Source organism: Fukomys damarensis, unplaced genomic scaffold (genome assembly GCF_012274545.1).
Source record: "Fukomys damarensis isolate Sample0158 unplaced genomic scaffold, DMR_v1.0_HiC HiC_scaffold_16, whole genome shotgun sequence".
NCBI classification, from domain to species: Eukaryota; Metazoa; Chordata; class Mammalia; order Rodentia; family Bathyergidae; genus Fukomys; species Fukomys damarensis.
The window spans coordinates 132,762,536-132,784,048 of NW_022900928.1; the positions used below are offsets into that span (position 1 = coordinate 132,762,536).

Genomic DNA, 21,513 nt, shown 5'->3' on the forward strand with positions numbered 1-21,513 from the left:
GGAAGAAAGCAAGTGAGGGGTGCAGGCTTGGTGCCACCACACGAGCACAAAGATGGCGTGACTCAAACAAATGACACTTGCTGCCCCAACACCCCTAGTTAGGATGCTGAACTCTGCCTCTGGTGCCCCTCCCCAGTGTGTTCAGGTACTAGATTTCTCAAAATTTAGCAATATTTTAAAAGATATTACTAGTGATCAGGCATGGTGGCACATGCCTGTAACCCCAGCACTCTGGGAAGCTGAGGCAGGAGGATCACAAGTTCAAGCCCAGCCTGGGCAAATGAAGGAGACCCTGCCTCAAAATACAAGATGAAAATGCACTTGGGACGTAGCTTAGAGGAAAGGCCCTGGGTTCAATCCCCAGTACTGCAATGAAAGAAGGTGCAGGGAGATATTACTAGTGAAATAACACTGTTAGACAACTTTATCATGAAAACATTTTCAGAAAATCAGAATTTTCTTCAGCTCAGGGCACTTGCTCCTTGCATCATTAGTCGTGAATCACAACAGTTACTGGCTGGGAACAATATAGCTATGCTGGAAAAGAACATCGAAAGCAACATGTCACACCTGGAATATTCCAGAACTCCACATGCCAGGCCTGAGAAAGTCAAGCAGGTGGGAAAGAACACGAGGAAGGGAAAATAAGTTGAAGAAAAACAGAGCCTTTAGACAGCAGTAACAGCACCGTCTCAGCTGTTCCCTGAGAGAACGAAGTCGGGAAGGGTGGAGACAGTGAGCACTTGTTGCATTACCAAAGCCCAGGCTGGGCACACCACTGGTTCCTCACAGGCAACAGAACAGGGCTTGATTTATTTTCTGGAGTAAGTAGGGTCTGGGGCCTACACTGGGCAGGAAAACACTGGCGGGACTGATCTCGTTTAGAATGCAGAGCAGAAATCCCATTTAGGAAGCAGAACACAGCATCGGATCAAAAGCTCTGCTTCCTTCAACCCGGAAAGGGTGGCCATGGGATGCTGGATGCTCAACACCTGGGAATGCTTGACCACTTGCAGAAAGACAGCAGCAAACGCTCAGGTCATGGCTGCAGACATCTGACAGACTGCCGGCCGCCACCCAAGTGAGATCCCTGTCCACACTCCAAGATGTGGACAGTGAGGACTTCCTCATGCAGTATGCAAAAACCAGAGACCAAAGAGAAAACTCAGAGAGAACAAGGACAAAGGAGCTACAGGTGAGATGGGGAGAAGAGATTTTTACCACCACAGTTTACAAAGGGCAAAAATCCATGAAAATCAGTAGCAAAGACACCGAGTCTGTTAGTAATGCAAAGACTTAGATAAAACACACAAGTAAAGAGTGAAGAGAAAGAAATGAAAAAAAAAAAAAAAAGATATCCCATTCCCAGAACCAAGAAAGAGCACTCAATAGTTGAGAATTATTGTGGTGGGAGCCACTTGAGACCTAGCCAAAGAAAATTCTAGAATGCAGAGCATCAAGACAAGTGGAAAGTTCCTACCTCAAGAATCAAGATGTACAGACAGCCACATCTTGAGGCTGATGGACAGATTTCACATTACAAGAGCTGGGAATAACAAACTGGAGACTGTGAGCAGGGAACCTCGCCACGGGGCTGTACCACTCTGTGAAGCCCACTTCCCCAACGGGCTACCTCACCACCACAGTGTCCCACCTGGACATCCCACGAATACAACCTCAGACGGGGATGGGGCAAGACCGGCTATAAAGGGGTCATCAGGAGTGCTGCCCCCTAGTGTTCAACTCAGTGGTTTGCGCAACTGCCCCCACTGTCTAATTCTAGAACCTTTTCCTCACTCCCAAAGACACCCACACCATGAAGCACACCCATGACTCTCGAGTCCCCAGCCCTGCCAACCATTCCCAACCATGAATCCTGTCCCTGCCTCTATGTGTCTGGGCTTTCATACACAGGTGCTCCACCACTGCCTGAGGGCCTGTGTCCCGATAGAGCCATTGTGAGTTGAAAGTATTACAAGCCAAAAATGTGTTCAATGTGAGAGCTGATTGAAAAATACAGTGAATATTTAAATTTTAAAAATGGTTATAGTAGACACTCTGCCACAAATCTCCCTCAAAGTCCTCCCTCTCCCCTCAAACACATACCCAGAGTCCTAGCCACTTCCTGCATCAGTTCTGGGGTCTTCTTTCCAGAGTATTTTTCTGAGGTGTGATAAAAAACACAGTGAATGCTGCCGCTGAGTGCCAGCCAATGGGAAGGCAGCTTGTAAAACACAACCCTGTGTCCTTATCAACTGCATTCACTGGGTCTGGCACCGTGTGATCTTCCCCATTAACTATGAAAGGTAAATGTTTGGAATACATTTAGGTCATCAAGCAGCCAGCAGAGTGCAACTAAAGACACTCATGAAAGAGTACTTTCAGAGCGGCTGCAGGAAGTGGCAAAAATGACGAGATTGGCGTACTCAAAGTGAGGAGAAATATTTTAAGGAGGTCCGTGGCAATATGCCTTTATTGTAATACATTTAAAAAATTCAGACACACACTGTACTTTCCAATCATGTCTTGTACACCTGATATATGGATCATCACAGCTCAGCGCCAGGCTCTGTGTGTCCAGTGTCCCCTTCGTGACCAAGGGGTTAACCGGAAATGTGCGTGTAGCCACTGCCCGGCATCCCAAGGGAGGACTGAACTGTGTACCCTTAGTCAGGGAAGAGATCAACATTGGAAATTCAAAGTACAGCTTCTGCTGAACCCATGCCACTTCCCCGCCATGGTTAACTAGACACACTGTTAAAAGGAGCTGTCCGGAGTTGGGGCCACCTGTAAATGGAATCACAGATGATGTAGCCCCGTGTGGCTGGTTCTTTAACTTAGCACACGTTTTCCAAGTACAGCCACAGTACAGCATGGGCTGGTCCTTTATTTCTTTTAATTGCCACATAGTTCTCCACTGATGGAGGATGCTGGGTTGTCTCCACCCTTTGGCTACTGCAAGTGATGCTGCTGTTGGATCTTGCACATGTTTTTATGAAGATGCATCTTGTTATATTTTAAAAGCAAGGTGGCTTTTAAGGGCGACAGTGCTGTGGATTTCAAACAGACCTACCTCAGACAGTGGCATTTCTTAGCTTCCCCAGGGGGCAGCTCTGCGTGAAGACACCTGCTCTGGACACCTGGGGTGACTAGGAGGGGTCGGGATGAGGAAGGGCCCCTCAGATTGTAGTGCACCTTGTAAACCGGGTGCTTCACCTCATCCATAAGGCCCCTTAGGACACAGCTGGGAGGTCAGGTGAAGACTGAGTGTGAGAGTTGGAAAAGGCCAGATTATTTCTGCTGTGTAGAGACGGGCAGGGAAAAGTCTGACCTCTATGGACTACGGAATTCCACAGGAACCTGAAATAGGTGGAGTGGAGGTGCTCTCCACGCTGTTCTACATAACACAGCCCCCTAATTCCTCCACAGGACGCTGTCTTGCTCTGAGGGAGGCCTGCATTCCCCAGGTGCTCTCCTGGGGTGGGTGCCCCTTCCCCAGAGCCTTCCAGCCCCTGGCTGCAGGCTTGGGTCCAGGGGCCCCCTTGCTGTCCCTCAAGTCACCATCACCAATTACCAGCTTTCTGGCCCACCCTCACCCCAGTGGGGGGATCTGTCGGCCCCACAGCATCTCCTTTTGTTTTATTTTGTTTTGGTACTGGGGAGTGCGCCTGGGGCCTCCACACTGAGCATCATTGAGCTACATCTCTAGCTCTCTTTATTTTAAATTATGAGACAGGGTCTCACTAAGTTGCTAAGTTGCCCAGGCTGGGCTTGAACTTCTGATCCTCCTGCCTCAGCCTCCCAGAGTGCTGGGATTTCAGGTGTGTGTCATGTGTGGCCCGAACTTTACTGTGCCTGTCCACCTGCGCCTCCTACTCCCCATGAGATCCTGCATCCTCTCACACCCAAGGGTAGCACCACCTTGCTGCCTCCTGCCCTGAACCCCTTCCCTCACCATGGGGCAGTCCCTTCCAGGTATTGTCTTCCGTATTAACAAAATCCCTCTGTCTCTGATGTCCTGATGTCCCAACATTTGTCACCACCATTTTCTTTCCCCTGCAGCAAAAATCCCTTTAGAAAGATGCTTTCTATACTTTCTCTCCTCCTGCTCTCTCTGATGCTCTCTGGAACACTTTCTCCATTGGGTTGCTCCATTGACTGAAGTCAAGGCCACACCAAGGTCGCCAGTAGTCAGTTCTGGTCCTCTGACGTCCCAGGCATCACTCTTTCCTCCCAGTGATGCTACCTATTAGCCCCCCTGGCTTCCAGGATACTGCAGCCTTTCAGTTCTGCTCTGATTCCTCTGTCAGTATCCGTTTTTCCCCCATCTCCTCCTGCAGGTGACTTGGGGTTGTCCAGTCGCTTCTCACCTGTGTCTTGGAAAGACCTCCTAAGCCGACAGCTTCCAAGGCCACATCCCTCCTGAGCTCAGCACCTCAACACCCAGCGGCCTTCTGCCCAACAGGCACTTCACACTGACCGGGTCCCAGGTGGCACTCCCGGCGTCCCCTCCCCAACACCCTGGGGCCCCGTTCCTGTAAGGCAGGTCAGTCCCATGAGTGCCAGAGCAGCAGCTCTGCACCACCCGCTTGCTCTCTGGAAGGCACTCAACTTTCAGTACCCAAGCTTCCCGTGAAATGACTCGAGCAGGTGCTGCAGCACAGGGTGGCTGGGAGGCTCCAACAGCAGCTCCATTTCCAGAACCTGGAGCCAGGCACCCTGAGCGCCCATGCGTATGTGTTGGAAGTTATGGTTCTGAAGACAAGGTAACTGCTGGGAGGCGCTGAGCGCGTGGCTCCCTGTCCAGATCCCTGCTGGACAGTGGAGTGAAGGACGCCTCCTCAGGCTCTGGCCTGACACAAGTCTTGGCACCTGGGAGTTTTCACAAGCAACTTACTGATTACCAAGGAAGACACCGGAAGCTTCCTCGGCAACCCACCAGCAGGGGCGCAGTGAAGAGGGATACCTAACTGTGGAATATTCTCTTCCACAAGAGTGGTTGCTCTAGCCTGAGACACACTGAATCTACTAAATTATAAAGAAAGAGTCGAGGAGGCTGCGGAGAGGAGGAGAGAAGAGGGAGGAGGAGGAGCCCACCACACGGCTATAGCCCAGAGCCGTCACTTACGAGTTAGACATGGCTGGCTACTTTCCCTTCTCTTCTGGTCAGCTGTGGGTGTGAGGCAACACGGGGAGCACAGGGGTTCAGGGGTTGCCGGTTCTTCGAAGGGACAGACAGGAACTAGGGACAGCCTGTCACTCAGGGTAGGGAGAGGTGACAGCGGGACCTGCCTCACGGGCCCGGGCGCAAAGCGAAGGCACTGGGTTCGCTCTCTCTGGCTGTTTTAGCTAAGCTGCTGCAGAGCCTCTCCAGGGCCACTCTGCGGACTGGGGGCGGCCTTAGCAACGGGACGCTGCGCCTGCGCAATGCTGCTCCGAGGGGCCAGCGCTTCAGCCCTACGCCCTGCGCGCCTGCGCCTCAACCCCTTGTTGTCGGGGCAACCGCTGGAAGGACGCGGGCAGGCCACTGTGGGGGCTTGGCGGGTGGACTGTGTAGGTCCCTCCGGGGAGTGGGGTGAGGGGCTCATTTCCCCGCCGCTCAGGTCCCGGCGGTGCGCGCTCCCTGCTGCCTGCTCTGCAGCCCCCTCAGCTCTGCTAGTCTTTCTTCCTTAGTGATGTTGAAGTTTCTTTGCAAGTCTCAGAATCTGCAGATTCCTAGGCACTGAACAGTGGGGAGCGTGGAGAGACATCGCTTAAGAATGATAGACTGAGTCAGGATCACAGCATCGCTGTCCCACCGTTGATGATGAAATGAGCGAGAGGATGGAGGCCAGCCCACAACCAGCGGTGGAGAAATCCCTAGTGACCTCGCACTATAAACTCCGCCATCGCTCAGTGTACGAGCTGCCTGGAGAGTGGCATCTAAGCTCAGCCCCACAAGCCCCGCTGGGGAAGAAAACTAGCCTCAGTAACAGCTGCCCCCACTGCCCGAAGGACCTGGGAGAGCTGGGGAGGTCGCAGGGCCGGTCATTTTCTAGGACCCTGCATGACATGAAGCAAAAATTCAAAGCCAAAGGGCACTTTGTCGCAGGTGAGGGCACTTGGCTCCTGAGGAGCACTGGTGCTGAAAGCGTTTGCTGGACCTCAAAGAGAAGGCAGCGTGCTGTCGCTGCACAGATAGAGGAAGCAGGGCCATCCTCACCGCGTGCCCGGGGCTGTGCAAAAACAGCTCACACGGTGGGAGGGGGTCAAAGGGAAACCATCCAAATTACCCTTGAGCAAACCGAAGATTCGTCCAGAAAAACGCCTACTATGAATAAGATACAGGGAAAAAGCAGACCCCAATCCAGGGCCTTAATGAAAATGGAAGAAAAAAAGGCGCTGGCAAGGCATGTGAAGGATCAAAGAATTAAAAGAAAAAAGTTCTTTACGTGTGTTCCATGTTCGAGAATAAGCTAATAAGGATCACCTGTTTAATAAAACGAGAACTAACAGAGACTCATGCAACAAAATGAGAAGGGAAAAAAAGGTTACACAGCTAAGGAAGTTGAAAGCAAATCAGAAATAATCTAGTATAGGAAATTAGAAGAACCAAGAATGAGACCAGGTATAATCCACTGAGGACAACTGTGATTCAGTTGTCAGAATCACAAGTGTGCAGAAGAAAGGGGCACATTTTTAAGCAACGAAAAGAGTTAATGTTTCTGAACAAGACAACTTCACTGTTAGAATTTTTTCACATTTATAAGAAAACATTCCTAACATAAAAGGAATTAATCTGCAGATCAAGAGTTCTGTGTTCCAGGAACAAATGACACAGAACAACCTAGTCCAAGATGTGCTAGATACATTAGCGGACTTCCCAAAGAAAAGGTAGAGAAATCTGCATAGCATCAGATAGCTGTTGATATCAGACAGAGAAGGAAGCGATATTTACAGAATTCTTGGGAGAAAGAGCAACCCAAGAATATTTCTACTCACTAAAGTTAATGTTTCCAAATTTGAAAGCTTCCAAAACTATAGCATTCATGTAAAGTTAGCATGTCAATGATGCAAATAATAAATTAGCCTGTTACCATGCAAAGAACAGAAAACCCCATGTCCGGAGTCTTAACCGATAAGAGGACTCTCACCGCCCAGGCTCTAAGAATACAGGGGAGGCCATGTCAGCTGATGAACACAGTGGCTTAGTGGTGACAGCACCGGGGATCAGGCATGGCCTTGTCTGTTCATGTTGTGGGCTCTCAGTGAGAATGCTGAATGACTCTTTGTGGTCATAAAATGTCTGTAGTAGCTCTAGGCTTTCCATGCTAATGCTGTAATATCTGGAGGTCCGAAGAGGACTGTATGGGGTTATCTGCAATAGACAGAGAGGCAGATAGAAGAAGCCTGGGAATAGCAGGGTCAACTGGGACCTCTAATCCTAGTTCTTTGAGGCATCTCCACACCAATTTCCACAGTGGTTGCACGTATACAGTACCACCAACAATGGAGAAGGGTTCCTTTCTCCCCCAACCCCACCAGCATTTGTTATTGGTTGATTTCTTGATAGCAGCCATTCTTTTTGGACTGAGATGGAACCTCAGTGTTGTTTTCATCTGCATCTCTCAAATGACCAGCAATGTTGAACATTTTTTTATGTTTATTTGCTGTTTCAACTCCTTTGTCTGTGAAATGCCTATTCATTTCAGATGCCTCTTTTTGAACTGTCTTTAAATTTGGGAGGTTGTATTATTTTTATGTTCTTTATATATTCTAAATAGTAGCCCTTTGAGGAACAGCTGGGAACATTTTTTCCCCCAGATTGTGGGTTGTCCCTTCACTCTGTTGGTAGTTTCTCTTGCAGTGCAGAAGTTTTTAATAAGATAAGATACCAGTTGTTGATTCTTTATGCTATTTCACATGCTACTGACGTTTTTCATAAAGTCTTTTCCTACACCAATATCTTCAAGAGTTCTGCCTAACCTCTCTTCCATCAGGTTTAATGTTTCTGCTTTACTATTTAGATCTTTGATCCACTTGGATTTTAGTTTAGTGCATGGTGAAAGAAAAGGGTCTAGTTTTAATCTTTGGCAAGTTGAAATCCAGTTTTTCCAATTTCATTTATTAAAGAGGTGATTTTTCTTCTAGTGAAGGTTTTTTGCTTCTTTGTCAAAGATAAGGTGACTTAGTGTGACTACAGTTGTTTCATGACTTCTGTTCCATTGATCCTCAGGTCTATTTCTTCACCACTACCATGGTGTTTTTATCACAATGGCTTTATAATATAGTTTCAAGTTGGGGATTGTGATACCTCCTATCCGTCTTTGTTGTCTAGAACTGCTTTTGCTATTCTAGGTCTCTTCTGGATGAATTTTTGGGTTGTTTTATCTATTTCTGTGAAATATACTGTTAGGATTTCAATCAGGATTTCATTGAAGCTATATAGCAGTTTTGGAAGTATGGCCATTTTCACTATATTGGTTCTTCCTACCTGGGAATAAGGGATGTCTTTCTATTTTCTTATATCCTCTTCAATCACTTTTTTTTAGAGTGCTGTGGTTTCCAAGGTAGAGGTTTTTTTAGTTCCTTTGTTAGAATGATTCCTAGATATTTCATTTTTGGATGCTATTGTGAAAGGAATTGTTTCCCCAACTTCTCTCTCAGTGAGTTTGTTATTTGTGTACAAGAAGCCTATTGATTTTTGAGTGTTGACCTTGTAGCCAGCTACTCTGCTGAATCTGGCAATTAAGTCTAGAAGTCTTTTGGCAGAGTTTTTGGGGTCTTCTATGTAGAGTATCATGCCATTAGTAAATAATGATGGTTTAACCTTTTCCTTTCCTATCTTTATTGCTTTTCTTTCTCTTGTCTAATTGCTATGGCAAATGTTTTCAGAACTATAATGAACAGGAATAATGATCGTGGATATCCTGGTCTTGTTTCTGATTTTAGCATGAAGAATTTCAGTTTTTGACCATTTACTAAGATGTTGGCTGTTGGTTTTTTTATAGATTACTTTTATAAGGACCACCTATTTCAATTTTCTGTAGAATTCTTATCATGAATGGGTGATGGATTTTTGTCAAATGCTTTTTCTGAACTATTGAGGCGATCATATGGTTTTTGTCCTTGGCTCTGCTAATATAGTTTATTACATTTATTGATTCACTTATGTTGAACCATCCTTATATCCCTTTGATGAATCCCACTTGGTCAGGGTGTATGATCTTATTGATGATCCTTTGTATTCTGTTTGCTAGTATCTTATTGCAGATTTTTGCATCTATGTTCATTAAGAAGATTGGCCTGTAGTTCTCTTTTTTGGTTGGGTCTTTCTGTGCTTTCAGGGTCAATGTGATGCTTGTTTCCAGGAGTGAATTTGGGAGTATTGCTTCTCTTTCAATTTCATTAAAGAGTTTGAGAAGTAGTGGCATTAGATCTTCCCTACATTTCTTGTAGAATTCAGCAGTGAAACCATCAGGACATGGACTTTTCTTTGTAAGTTTTTAATTATGGTCTTAATTTCACTGATTGATGTTGGAGTGTTTAGAATTTTTATATCATCATCATTCAACATTGGTAGTTCATATGCATCTAGAAATCCATCCATTTCTTCTGTTTTTCATTTTATTGGAGTACAGATTTTCAAAGTAGGTATAGATGATCCCCAGATTTCTGCTGGATCTGTTGTGACTGTACCTTTTTTATTCCTAACTGCATGAATCTGAGGCTTTTTATTCCTTTTCTTAATGAGGTTGGCTAAGAGTTTTTCAGTTTTATTTATTCATTCAAAGAACCAAGTCTTAGATTTGTTGATTTTTTAATATTGTTCTCTTAGTTTCCATTGTACTGATTTTTGCTCTGATCTTCATAATTTCCTCCCTTGTATGAGCTTTGGGCTTGTTTTGCATTTCTTTTTGTAGGAGTTTAAGGTTTAGCATCAGATTATTTGAGGTCATTCTGTTTTCCTTGTATAGAAATTCACTGTTATGAAGTTTCCTTGTAGAACTGCTTTCACTGTGTCCTATAAATTCCTATGTGTTGTATTGGCATTATCATTTAGTTATAGACACTGTCTAATTTCTTGTGTGACCCATTGGTTGTTCAGGAGGTGTTATTCAATTTCCATGTGTTTGTGTAGTTCTTGTGGTTTCTTTTGCTATTGATCTCCAATTTAATTGCACTTTGGTCTGATACTATACAAGGAATAGGTTCAATTCCTTTGCAATTGCTTAAACATGTTCTATGAGCTAGCATGTGGTCTATTTTGAAGAATGATCCATGTGCAGCTGAGAAGGATGTATATTCTAATTTTGTTGGGTGAACACTGCAGACATCTATTAAGTCCATTTATTCAAAAGTTTGGTTCAGTTCTAGTATTTTGTTGTTGATTATTTTTTTTTTTTTTGGTTTCGAGGATCTACCTATTTGTGACAGTGGGGTACTGAGGTCCCCCACTACAATTGTGTTAGTGTTTATTTGGTTTTTCATGTCCATTAATATTTCTTTTGTGTAGTTGGGGGCATTAGTATTGGGTGTATATATATTTATGATTGTCTTCTCTTCCTCTTGGACTGTACCCTTTATAAGGATGTAGTGACCTTCATCTCTCTTAATTCATTTTGGTTTGGAATCTACTTTGTGTGCAAATGAGATAGCTACCTGTGCTTTTTCCTGGGTTCCTGTCACATGGAAAATTGTTTTCCATCCTTTTACTTTCAGCCTATGAATTTCTTTCTGAATTAAGTGTTTCTTGTATACAAAATATCATTGGATCTTGCCTCTTAATCCATCTGCCAGTCTATTTCTTTTGATTGGGGAAGTGAAGCCACTAATATTGATGGTTATAACTGATACATATTGACTTATCCTTGTCATGATATTTTTCTGTTGTTGGCTCTCATTTTTCCCCCTCCCTTTCCATTTAATTTTGTGCCTTGCTTGATGGCTTCACTCTCTTGGGCCTCATGTGGTTTTGACCCTCATTGTCTTTTTCTAGGATATTGCTTAGAATTTTTTGGAGTGCTGGTTTGGTATTTATGATGTTTCTTGGGTGTTATTTGTTGTGGAAGTATTTTAATTATAGATTTTCAGAATACATTGATCTAGGTTGGAGGTTGTTTTCTTTTAGGGCTTAAAATACTTCACTCCAGGCTCTCCTTGACTTGAGGGATTGTGTTGAAAAATCTACTGTGATTCTGATGGGCTTTCCTTTGTGTGTGATTTATTTCTTTCTTCTAAGTGCTTGCAATATTTTGTTCTTCTGTTGGGTTTCTGGGATCTTGACTATTATATATCTAGGTGTAGATTTTTTTTGTACCAGGGATCAAACTCAGAACCTTGTACTTGCAAAGCAGGTGGCAGAACCACTGAGCTAAATCCCTGGCAGATTTTTATTTTATTTTATTTTTTTATCTTAGCTAGTTGGAGTCCTGTATGCCTCACTTATCTGTATGCCAAATTGTTTTCCTTTGCTTGGGAACTTTTCTGACATTACTTCTGTGAACAGTTTTTAATGTCATTTATTCTTTCTCCTGCTGTTTTGTTGACTCCTGTCATTCTCATGTTATTCTTCTTTGCATCATCTAGTAGCTGCAAGATTAATTTCTCATGGTCCCTTACTATTTTTAAGAAATCTCTCTTCATGGTCACTAACCACAATCCTGTCTTGTGTATCTGATATTCTGTCTTCACATGGCTCATTCTGTGGTGAATACTTTCAATGCAGTTTTTAATGTCCTGGATATTTGTTTGAATCTGTTCCATGGATTCCATTTCTTTCCTATGCTGGGTGTTCATGGCTTCCATCATGGTCCTGAGCTATCTATTTTTAAAAATCTGTTTCTGTTCTAGAGTCTCTAATCATGACTTTCATTCTGCTTACCACCTCTGTAGTTATCTGGAAAATCATTTCTGTTTTGAATTTTTTAGAGCCTCATTCATTGTCTTGTTACTTCCCATGTTATCAGTTCAGGGTGTCCTGGTGGTTGATTATCAGATTTTCCCCTTCATTGCTGCCAGGATCTGCTTTTGGTAAGTTGGAAGTCTGGCTTCACACCTTGTTTAGGTTCTTCTTATTTTGTTGTTGTTGTTGATGTTTTTGGCTTAATTCCTGGGTTGATACTTCTATATTGTTTATTGTGAGTATCTTTATCGTTAGTATTTAGAACCCTGAAGGAATGCTTACTTCTCAGAGGTGTCTTCCCCGTATAGCTCGTCTTTAGGTTTCGAGTCTCTAGTGACACTTAGGCAATCTCATTTTCAGTGTACCAGGAAGGACAACTGATTAGAGCAATTATGACACCTTAGCCCAAGTAGTGCAATCATCCTGAAAAATAGCATCAAACACAGTTTAGAAGATGACAAACTGTGGTAACTCTTAATTTGTTACCACCTTTAACCATGTGAGCTAGATCAAAATCAAGGACCAGCCTGAAATATGTATGTCATAAATAAGCCCTTTAATATAGTAGATTTATGCTTTGGGATGAGGACTTAGATGGAGTTGGTGAGGGAGGGATAAAGATAGAAGAAGAGGGAAAGGTTAGAAATGAGGCCAGAAGACTCAGGAAGATCATGCAAACTTTGAGAAACTGGTGAAGATGAGAGGAAAAGACAGAGGGGAGGAACAAAGACAAGAACAGAACAAACAAACAGCACCAAGGAAGCTAAAACCTGCATTAACTTTCCTACAAAAATAAGGACAATGGAGAGAAGGAAAGAAGAAAATAATCTGAAATAGGACAGGAAAAAGAACAAGTAAGGAGAGAAATCAAGAAAGGTGGGAGAGAGAAAAAATAGAAAAAAATTTTGTATCCCTCACACCATGATAATCCGGCTACAGCAAGGGACTTGGTTCACTATGTACATCTGAATGTCTCTGAAGGTGGATGCCAGGGCTCAAACTTTCAGGAGCAGCGGTCTGTCTCTTCTACCTGAGACAAGCCTGGCTGCAAGGATGAGCAGGGCCTTTTCCTGCCACAAGGTGGCAGTCACTCCCCCACCCAATCAAAAGAGGTCCCACTAGAGGGGCATCCCCTGCACCTTCTACAAGTGCCAGCCTCCTCCTACTCCTCTTTAAGTCCTGTTTCCCCAGTAACAGAAGAAGTAAAACAGCAAGACAAAAAGACACCACCAGAAGGCTCAGCTGCAGATGCCAATCATAGCTGGGCCAGTGGGAGGGCACAGCCAGCACCCTTGACCAGGGAGGAGACTCCACAAGGACAGAGTGGCCCTGTCCTCCAGGCGACCTATGCTCCCCTCTGTGCTACTGGACCCAACCCCTGAGTTCATCCTGAGTCCCAGTGGTGTTAAGAATGTCACTCTGTTTTCTACATGAAAATATTAACTTTTGTTTTGTTTAGTAACCATGCTCTGTGCTTTGCCAGACATCAGAGACTGAAGTCATTCTGACTTCCCTCTCAGTTAATTTCTTCTCCACTGATCATTATCTCTTCCTCAGTGCTTCATTTTAAACTGGATTTATTCCATGCAAGATGTAAATATCTTTCTTTTTGTACAGCCTCGTAGTCTGCTTGCCAGGCCTGACTCCTCTTCCTGCCCTCTCAATGTGCACAAAGCCTGCTAGACAGATACTTCCTGGGCTCCTGCAGAGAACACAGCCCCTCTCCTTGATAGAAGATGCCTGAAGGAGCTGAGCCTTCTTGGAGGTGAGCAGGTGCTCTAATGGGGCAAGATGAGTAGATGCCACAGTACGGTGTCCTCTGGGGGCTTGGAAGAGAGAGGTCGCTTTGCCCATGGGGAAGAAGCCAGTGTGGTGCAGCAGGTGCACTTGGAGCTGGCTGTGTGAAGAATGGCTGGGCCTTGACCCGAGGAAGCAGCAGAGCCTTCCAGTGAAGGAGACAGTGTGAGCAATGCTATAGAGATACAGGAGATGGTACAGTGGACTCTTGACTTATGAACTCAATTTGTTCCTGAGGGCTGGTTGTAACTCAGGTTGGCCAGTGGGGGCTCAGGCTCCTCTACACAGCCCTCAAAGTCTCTCTCCTCCACACAGGCAGAGCTTGGTGTCCTTAGAGAGACTCTGGCCCAGGATTTCTCATTGAACCCCCACACAGGAGAAGACGCTGTCATGTTCCTTCCAGAACCCTTCAAGGGTTAAATCTGTATCTGAGACCTTCTGGAAGCACAAGTGGCTTGGATTCAGGTCATGGCTCAAGACTTTGTTTGTAAGTTAAAACTAAAACTCTGGTCATGACCCAAATTGTTTGTATGTCAAATCAGTCCTGACTCGAGGGTCCACTGCAGAGGCTACTGCATTCAGTAGTTAGTATTTCTGTTTGACCTAGGACAGGCTTGTCAAGAACTGACATCTGGCAGGCACAGAACTATGGAGGCTTAGGAGCAGAGCTGGCATGATCCTGAGGCAGGGTCCTGGAGGGAGACGAGAAGGGCAGGTGGGTGGATAAACAAAGTGTGACCGTGAAGTCCCAGGGGCTGACGTGACGCCAGGGGAAGGAATGAGGTTCTGACATCGGCTACAGCACTGAGGGAGCATGAGGACTTTATCCTAGTCGAGTTAAGCCAGCCGCCACACAGGGACAGACATCACACGATTCCACTGAGTATGAAGGCCTAGGACAGGCAGATCCACAGAGCAGGGAGACAGATTCGAGGTCACAGGGCTGGGGGAAGGAGAGAGTGAGTAGTGACTGCAGAGCAGTAGTTTCTGTTTGAGGGGATGCCCCTTTTGTGTCTTTTTTGTTTTTGTTTTGGTAGTGTGGATTGAGCTCAGGTCCTTGTGCTTGCGAGGCAGGCATCAAACTACCGACTTAAATCCCCAGCCCTTCCTTTTGTGTCTTTAGTTGCACGATTGCAGCTGCCTGGGTGTCCCAGATTGATTTAATGCATAAAGTCTCATGGTCATTTTGATTTTGAGGAAGACCCAGAAGTCATGCAGTACTAGGTCTGGTCACTATGAGAGGTGAGGGCACACTGTGATGTTTTTACGAGTTGCCTCTCTGTTGGACAGCCTTGGGGAGCAGCATTCACCAGACTTATTTAATCACACATCATAAAGACACTCAAGAAGAGCACTTGCAGAACGGCTCCAGAAAATGGCAGTAACGATGGGCTAAGTGTGTTCAAAGTGAGGGGGAGCTCTTCGAGGGGGACTCATGGCAATGTGTCTTGCTGTAATACATTTTTAAAATAGCTAACTATTCTCCATATACATTGGTTGATATATATATAACATATATAGGGAGAGAGGACAAGAGTAGAAGGGGGAGCATGGATAAAAATCAGGGCCTGGACTTTTGAGCAACAGGCTGAGGATGGATGAGGAAGCAACAACTATGGAGAAATTCAGAGCCATACTAGTGTCTCTTCATAGCACAAGCTGCGTTTCGGTGCCAGGCATCTGGAAGGAGCCTGCAATGGGACCACAGCCAGAAGTGGTGGCAGGGACCAGGCTGCTGAACACTGCAGGAACTGCAGCAAGGAGGCGGAGGTGCTCAGGGAGCCTGGAGGACAGGAGAGGCAGGGCAGGTCTTGGGAGTCTTGGGATGTGCAAGTGTGCTGTCTGCAAGGGGCACGAGCTGAATTCCCTATCCATGGCAGCCTCTGTGAGTTTTCTGCAATGTCCAGATGCATGCTGGGAAGTCAGCATGGCTCCTCACCCCCAGCGGGAGTTGCCCAGCATCCCCTGTGTCCCTTCCTTCCTTGGTGTGATTATAGATCCCCTAGCCCCCTGCATGCCTGGGTGTTAGTGTGCAGAGTGAGGGATGCTGCTCAGTCTCCTGCAGTACTTTAATTGCTCCCCTGGCATTTGAAAATAGGCTACACAGTCATCAGGCAAATTATAAGGCAGGTTCACTTGAAAATAAGAGCTGGATGTTTAATTAGGATGATGAATGAAGTTGGTCAGTTGGAACAACTAGTCATTACTCAGCCTCTTTCCCTTCCTTCCTTCTTCCCTCTCCTCTCCCTCTCCCTCTTCCTCTCTCTCTCTCTCTCTGTCTCTCCTTCATTGTTCTAGGGATTGAATCGAGGGCCTTTGCGCTGAGATAAATCCCCAGTCATTTTTTATTTTGACACAGAGTTTTGCTAATTTGCTGTGTTGTCCAGCCTGGGCTTAAACCTGTGGTCTTTTAGCTTCAACCTCTCAGAGGGCTGAGATTACAGGTGTGCACAGCACATCTGGCTCTTTCCATGTTCTTGAGCCATCTTCAGCAACATCTACCCAACAAGAAGACCCCACTTCCACCATGTCACTCAAAGCACTTCATATGGTGTCTTGAATGGTTTTTACATTGTCACATGCTGGAAAAACAGGATCATGTGGCTACCAGCACCACAGTGCCCATCTGACTGCCATGGTTGATATCCAGGAGATTTAGCTCGCATCATAGTGTGTGAACACCCAGGGCTTGGACACCACTGGCAGTGCCGCTCGTCTTCCTCAGGTAACCTGTGGCAGAGTGGAGCCTTCCCAGGGTGAGTTCCCAACCGATCACGAGTCTGGAGTGCTGGAATTGAGAGCGGAGACTACCTGGGCCCTCCTTCATTTGATGGGCACTTCAAGGCCCAGAGAGGAAAAGGAGATTCTGGTGGGCTTTGATTCCGCTGCAGCGTGCCACTCAGGTGGGCCTGCAGGAGGAGAAGCAGCCAGGAAAGATGAAAGTGGAAAGGTGGGGGAAGTTCACGGTGAATTGGAAAGCCTTCTCCTTTAAACCGGATGGAAGAGGCACTTTCTATGCTTCAGAGTCACTCCACATATCAGGAGTATTTAAAGTGCCCGCTGTTAAAGTGTCTGCTGTGATATGCCTCTTTTCATGTCTGATATTACATCTGTATGAAGGGGAACCGATGGCCCTCTAACCTTGTCAGGTATGCATAGGGAAGTGGAACAGAGTCCAGACTGAGCTTCATTAATCCAGAATCATGGAGGAAAACTCTGTGAGACCTCAGCTGAGACCCCAAGATCTAATGGTCACAGTTTTTTTGTTTGTTTGTTTGTTTGTTTGTTTTGGTACCGGGAATTGAACTCGGGAGCTAAATCCCTAGCCCTGATGGTCACACTTTTGATTCTTCCTAAGCAATCCCAGGTTTGGGAGTGGGCTTCAATTCATGGTGGGTGTGGTTCTACTCACTTCAGAGTGTGGTTGGGAGGATTCTGTGAATAACATGTGTAATGCATGGGCCACAAATCCCAACCAACCCGCTGTCGTGTGGTAGGTGGTCAGTCTCTTGAGCCAGAGGTCCCCAGACTTTTGATCACTAGGGACCAATTTTATGGAAGACAATTTTCCCATGAGTCAGGTGTGGAAGGGAGCTTGGTATGATTCAAAGGAACCTGCAGCCTGGGCCCCTTGCATGTGCAGTTCACAGCAGAGCTCGTGCGCCTATGGGAATCTAACATCCCCCGATCCGCCTGGAGGAGCAGCTCAGGTGGTGACATGAGAGGCGGAGAAAGGCCGTAAGTACAAGGCCTTGCTTGTCCACCCACTACCCACCTTTTCCTGTGTGGCCTCGGCCCTAACAGGACCTGGAACAATATGGGTCTGTGCCTGGGGAGCTTGGGGACTCTGCCCTAAACTATATAGGTATCCCTTCAAAATCCACATCACAGTGCACAGCATTCCTAATTTTACTTCGCAGAAATCTTGGGATGTATCCCAAGTTCTTCCTTCCAGAGTCAGAACACAGCCATCATTGGGAACAGAATCACTCTGAACCCCGCCACCTCTGAATCCACGTCCCCAGAGAGCAGCCAGCTTTGCCTGTGAACTGTGGCTTCCCTCCAGCTGTTCTCCTCACATCCTGAGGCATATCATGGACTGGAAATGAATCTAACCTGGTAGATTTGGCTGAGAATTTGCTAGTAGACTAATTTAAAAGGGATATGAGCAATCTGCAGGTTACACTCTGCGTGGTGTTCCAGAAAGAATAGATCGTCCCAACGCCAGAGCCATTTTACGTCACTAAGCGTCACTTCCCTGGGAAATGAGTGTAAATGTGTGTGTGTGCGTGCGTGTGTGTGTGCGTGTTTCTTATAAGCTGCCTCTATTCTCTATAAATAAAACTGCGCAGTGTGAGAAAAAAATGAAAAGGAACTAGACAGAGGCAGGATGTTTTTTTAAAATATTATTGTCCTGTTTTTTTCGCAAACACTGAGACAGCTTTTGTAACCCAGATGTGAAAGAGGTCATTTCTCATTGTTTTAACACCTGCTGTCTTTCAAAAGGAACTCGGCTTCCACCAGCCATTGATAAATTCAGGCTGAAACCTATCTAAAAAATAATGGTCTTCTGTATTTTGATACTTCCGAGTAAATAACATGCGTCCTTGCTCTGCACTTGGTCCTTCATGTGCCCTCTCTTGTTATTTCATTTTCGCAATACTTACAATAAAACAATAGCGTCTGGTACCCAGGGTAGACAGCTAATTACAAATAGCAACCGCAATGCTCATAACGCAGAAGTGATGTATTTAGTCTTTAATGAGGCTTCTTTAGGGACCTGAATTGGCTCTAAACAGTTTTATGTTCTCTACTCTGACTCATTTGCAACACGCAGTGAGGAGCAGAGAAAACACCTACATAATTTATTTCTCCTCAGATAACACTGCCAGCCTTATAATTATAGAATCGTCAAATTTCTGCTTAGAGTAGAAATATAAGCTTGGTTTTAAGAAAACTGGGCAGGAGGCTAAGAAGAATTTGCCTTTCCTCTCTGTCTTCTAGGCTTTGTCTTCTGTTCCTATTTCGAATGAAAACCGTGGCACTGCCTTAGATATGAATTTGCTCTGCACCAGGGTGAAGGTGGCAGTGGCCCTCGTGGCCCTCAGACTGGTGCCCAGCCTCCAGTGCCAGACTCACGGGGGTGTTTTAGTGGCTTAGGTAACCTGCATGGTCTGTCCATGCTGTGAAAGCTTTCGACACTGACGTCCTTGTGGGCGGATGCCTGTGAAGCTCTCTCAGGCAGTCTCTGCTTGTCTCCCTACCAGTCATTTCAGACTTCTCAGTTGGACTTGGCTCACGGTTTTCAGAGGGTTCATTCCATGGTCACTTGCCCCCAAGGCAGAAACATCATAGTGGAAGGGCTTGACGGAGCAAAGCTGTTTCTTAAATGGCCACCAGAAAGCAGAGAAAGGAAGGAGGTGTCGGGGATGAGAACACGGCCTTCCCAGTCACACCCCAGTGACCACCTCCTACCAGGCCCACCTCCTCCAGCACACACAGCCACTCACTCATCAATGGATGGAACCACTGGCGAGTACAATGTCCCTGTGATCTGGTCTCCTTCCACACACAAGACATCTGGGGGGACACTGTAACAGTTGGCCTCATAAAGTAGGTTGGGAAATGTTCTTTTTCATATATTCTCCTCTGAGAGTTTGTGTAAGGTTGGTATTGCATCTTTTAAAATGTTTGATAGAAACCATGTGGGCCTGAAATTTTTCTTTTTGGGAAGGGTCTTCAATTAAGACAACTCAACTGTTTTGTAATTTATCACTTTCTGGATATCCCATTTCATCTTAGTTAATAAGGTGTATATTTCATCAGGTAATTTGACCATTTCCTATGAGGAATGGAATCGAAGTGTTCACAGTATGCCACATTATCTTTTTAACATCTGTCGAATCTGTATTTACAGTCCCTTTGTCATTCCTGATAGCTGTCATTTATACTCTTTCCTTTTACTAAACTTTATGGGGATTTATAATTTTTCTTAATAATTTCAAAGAGGCAGCTCTCGGTCTGACTAATTTGCTTGTACCACTCAGTGGTTAAGCCCAGCACACCTTTGTGACTGATTCTGTGGTCAGGAGTGTGTGTCATTCTGTGGGTGCCCAGTTTAGGGCTCTTACAGGCTGTACTGTCAGAAGGCACTTGGTGCCAGGGACCGTCTGAAGCTGGGACCCAGGGGTGCCACTTCCTAGCTGACTTGGGTGGCTTATAGAAGTTTTCTGGTCCTGTGAACTGGTGCCTGGGGAATTGCTTTCTTTGTAAGTGCCAACCTCAGGCTTCCCTTGTGCTCCTCTTCACCTGGTCCTCTCCACAGGGTCCTGGGGCAGCTGACTCCATCAGACTGGTAGAACAAGAGACAGATAGCAAGGGTGAGGTCCGGGAGGAAGCGGAGACTCTGCAGCCCAGTGTAGAAGGTATGACGAATGGTGAGCATTTAGATTTTAAAAAATGTATACAGTAAAAGACACACTGTCATCAGCCCCCCTCGGAACATTCCACCTTGCTCTGAACACATTTGTCCACTAACTTTGCCACTTCCGGAAGCAGCTCTGGAAGTCCTCTTTGGTGAAGGTCTTCAGTTTTGCTGTTGTGGCTGCCTCGATGCCCTGCACTGATTCAAGATATTGACCCTTCGTGGTCCTTTTGACTTTGGGGAAGAGCCGGAAGTTGGAAGGTGCCAAATCCAGCAAAGAAGTGGCTGAGGCATGGTGTCAGGTTTGCACATGCTGCCTTTCTGTCGAATGGACTGGGCACAGCGCTCACTGTAGTTTTGATACTAATATTCTGTCTGGTCCTGATGCGTTAGCTGGTATTGGGCCAGCATAAACAATGGATAGTCAACGTTGCAGACAGAAAATTAGTATCATTGTAAGCAATGGCCTTTACCTCTTAGGCTCTGTATCACTCATAGATTGCTTCTTTGCCCAACAGTCTTTCTTTACACTTTCTGCCACAGCATTGTTTTCTTAACATCTGTCTTTTTATGCCTTAGCTACAGCTACTTAATGTGGCTCCTCCATCTGTCCCTCCTACAATTTTCCTGTGACTACCCCTGATGGAGTTTTAAAGGTGTTCCATAAAAGCAATGGGTGACAAAATGTTGTGAAGTCAGAATTTAATGATATGCACTAAAAACTGATTCACTGAGCTCTCACATGTTTTATGCCCTGTAATGCTCTCACACAGGAGTACATCTTCTGGTGTCGCAGCCCTAGAAGTTATCTGAGTATGTGTCTGCTCCTGGTTTCCTTGTGTGGGAGGACTTGGCCCTGGAGTGTCGAACCTCCAACCTCTGGCTACGCACAGCAATGGCTTCTTGGGTCTGGGGCCATCACTGATATTCTTTGAAGAAGGCCCTAGGGCTGGACATGGTAGAACATTCTGCAAATTTCAGCACTCAGGAAGCCAAAGCAGGGGGATGTTCTGGAGTTGGAGGCCACACTGAACTATGTAATGAGCTGAAGCCCAGCCTGAACTACATGGTGGGCGAGACACATGGATCTCCTCGAATGAGCAAGAGAGAGGGACAGTGCCCCGGGGCCTGGAGACAAGAACAAGTTCAGTGAGGTGGAGAAGATCTTGGTTTGGGCTTCTTTCAAGGTTTCTTAAGAGAGCAGCTGAGCCAGATTTCCTAAAGGTCCTGGTCTTTAGCCTTGGGTGATTTGGAGGCTGTTACTGAACTACAGTGGGCGAGACACATGGATCTCCTCGAATGAGCAAGAGAGAGGGACAGTGCCCCGGGGCCTGGAGACAAGAACAAGTTCAGTGAGGTGGAGAAGATCTTGGTTTGGGCTTCTTTCAAGGTTTCTTAAGAGAGAACA

The 21,513-nt window shown here is 45.8% G+C and overlaps 1 protein-coding gene and 1 long non-coding RNA gene across 6 annotated transcripts in view; one reads left to right on the forward strand and one right to left on the reverse strand.

Moving 5' to 3' along the window:
* Window positions 1-5,415, reverse strand: part of Iqca1 (IQ motif containing with AAA domain 1) — a 125,196-nt gene extending 119,781 nt beyond the window's left edge. For all 3 annotated transcript variants that reach the window (XM_010626120.2, XM_010626119.2, XM_010626118.2), the window contains exon 1: window positions 5,129-5,415. In XM_010626120.2, coding sequence (XP_010624422.1) covers window positions 5,129-5,139 — 11 coding nt within the window. In that variant the 5' untranslated portion in view covers window positions 5,140-5,415. The remainder of the gene's footprint in view (window positions 1-5,128) is intronic.
* Window positions 5,416-5,485: 70 nt separating this feature from the next.
* On the forward strand, window positions 5,486-20,077 carry LOC104863620. 3 transcript variants are annotated; one of them, XR_780636.1, is made up of 4 exons: window positions 5,486-5,553; window positions 13,502-13,649; window positions 17,325-17,419; window positions 17,602-17,822. It is a non-coding gene; the product is annotated as an uncharacterized LOC104863620 (long non-coding RNA). The 3 variants fall into 3 exon arrangements; XR_780638.1 differs by lacking the exons at window positions 17,325-17,419; window positions 17,602-17,822 and adding an exon at window positions 20,007-20,077; XR_780637.1 differs by lacking the exons at window positions 17,325-17,419; window positions 17,602-17,822 and adding an exon at window positions 13,997-14,063.
* Window positions 20,078-21,513: the final 1,436 nt, after the last annotated feature.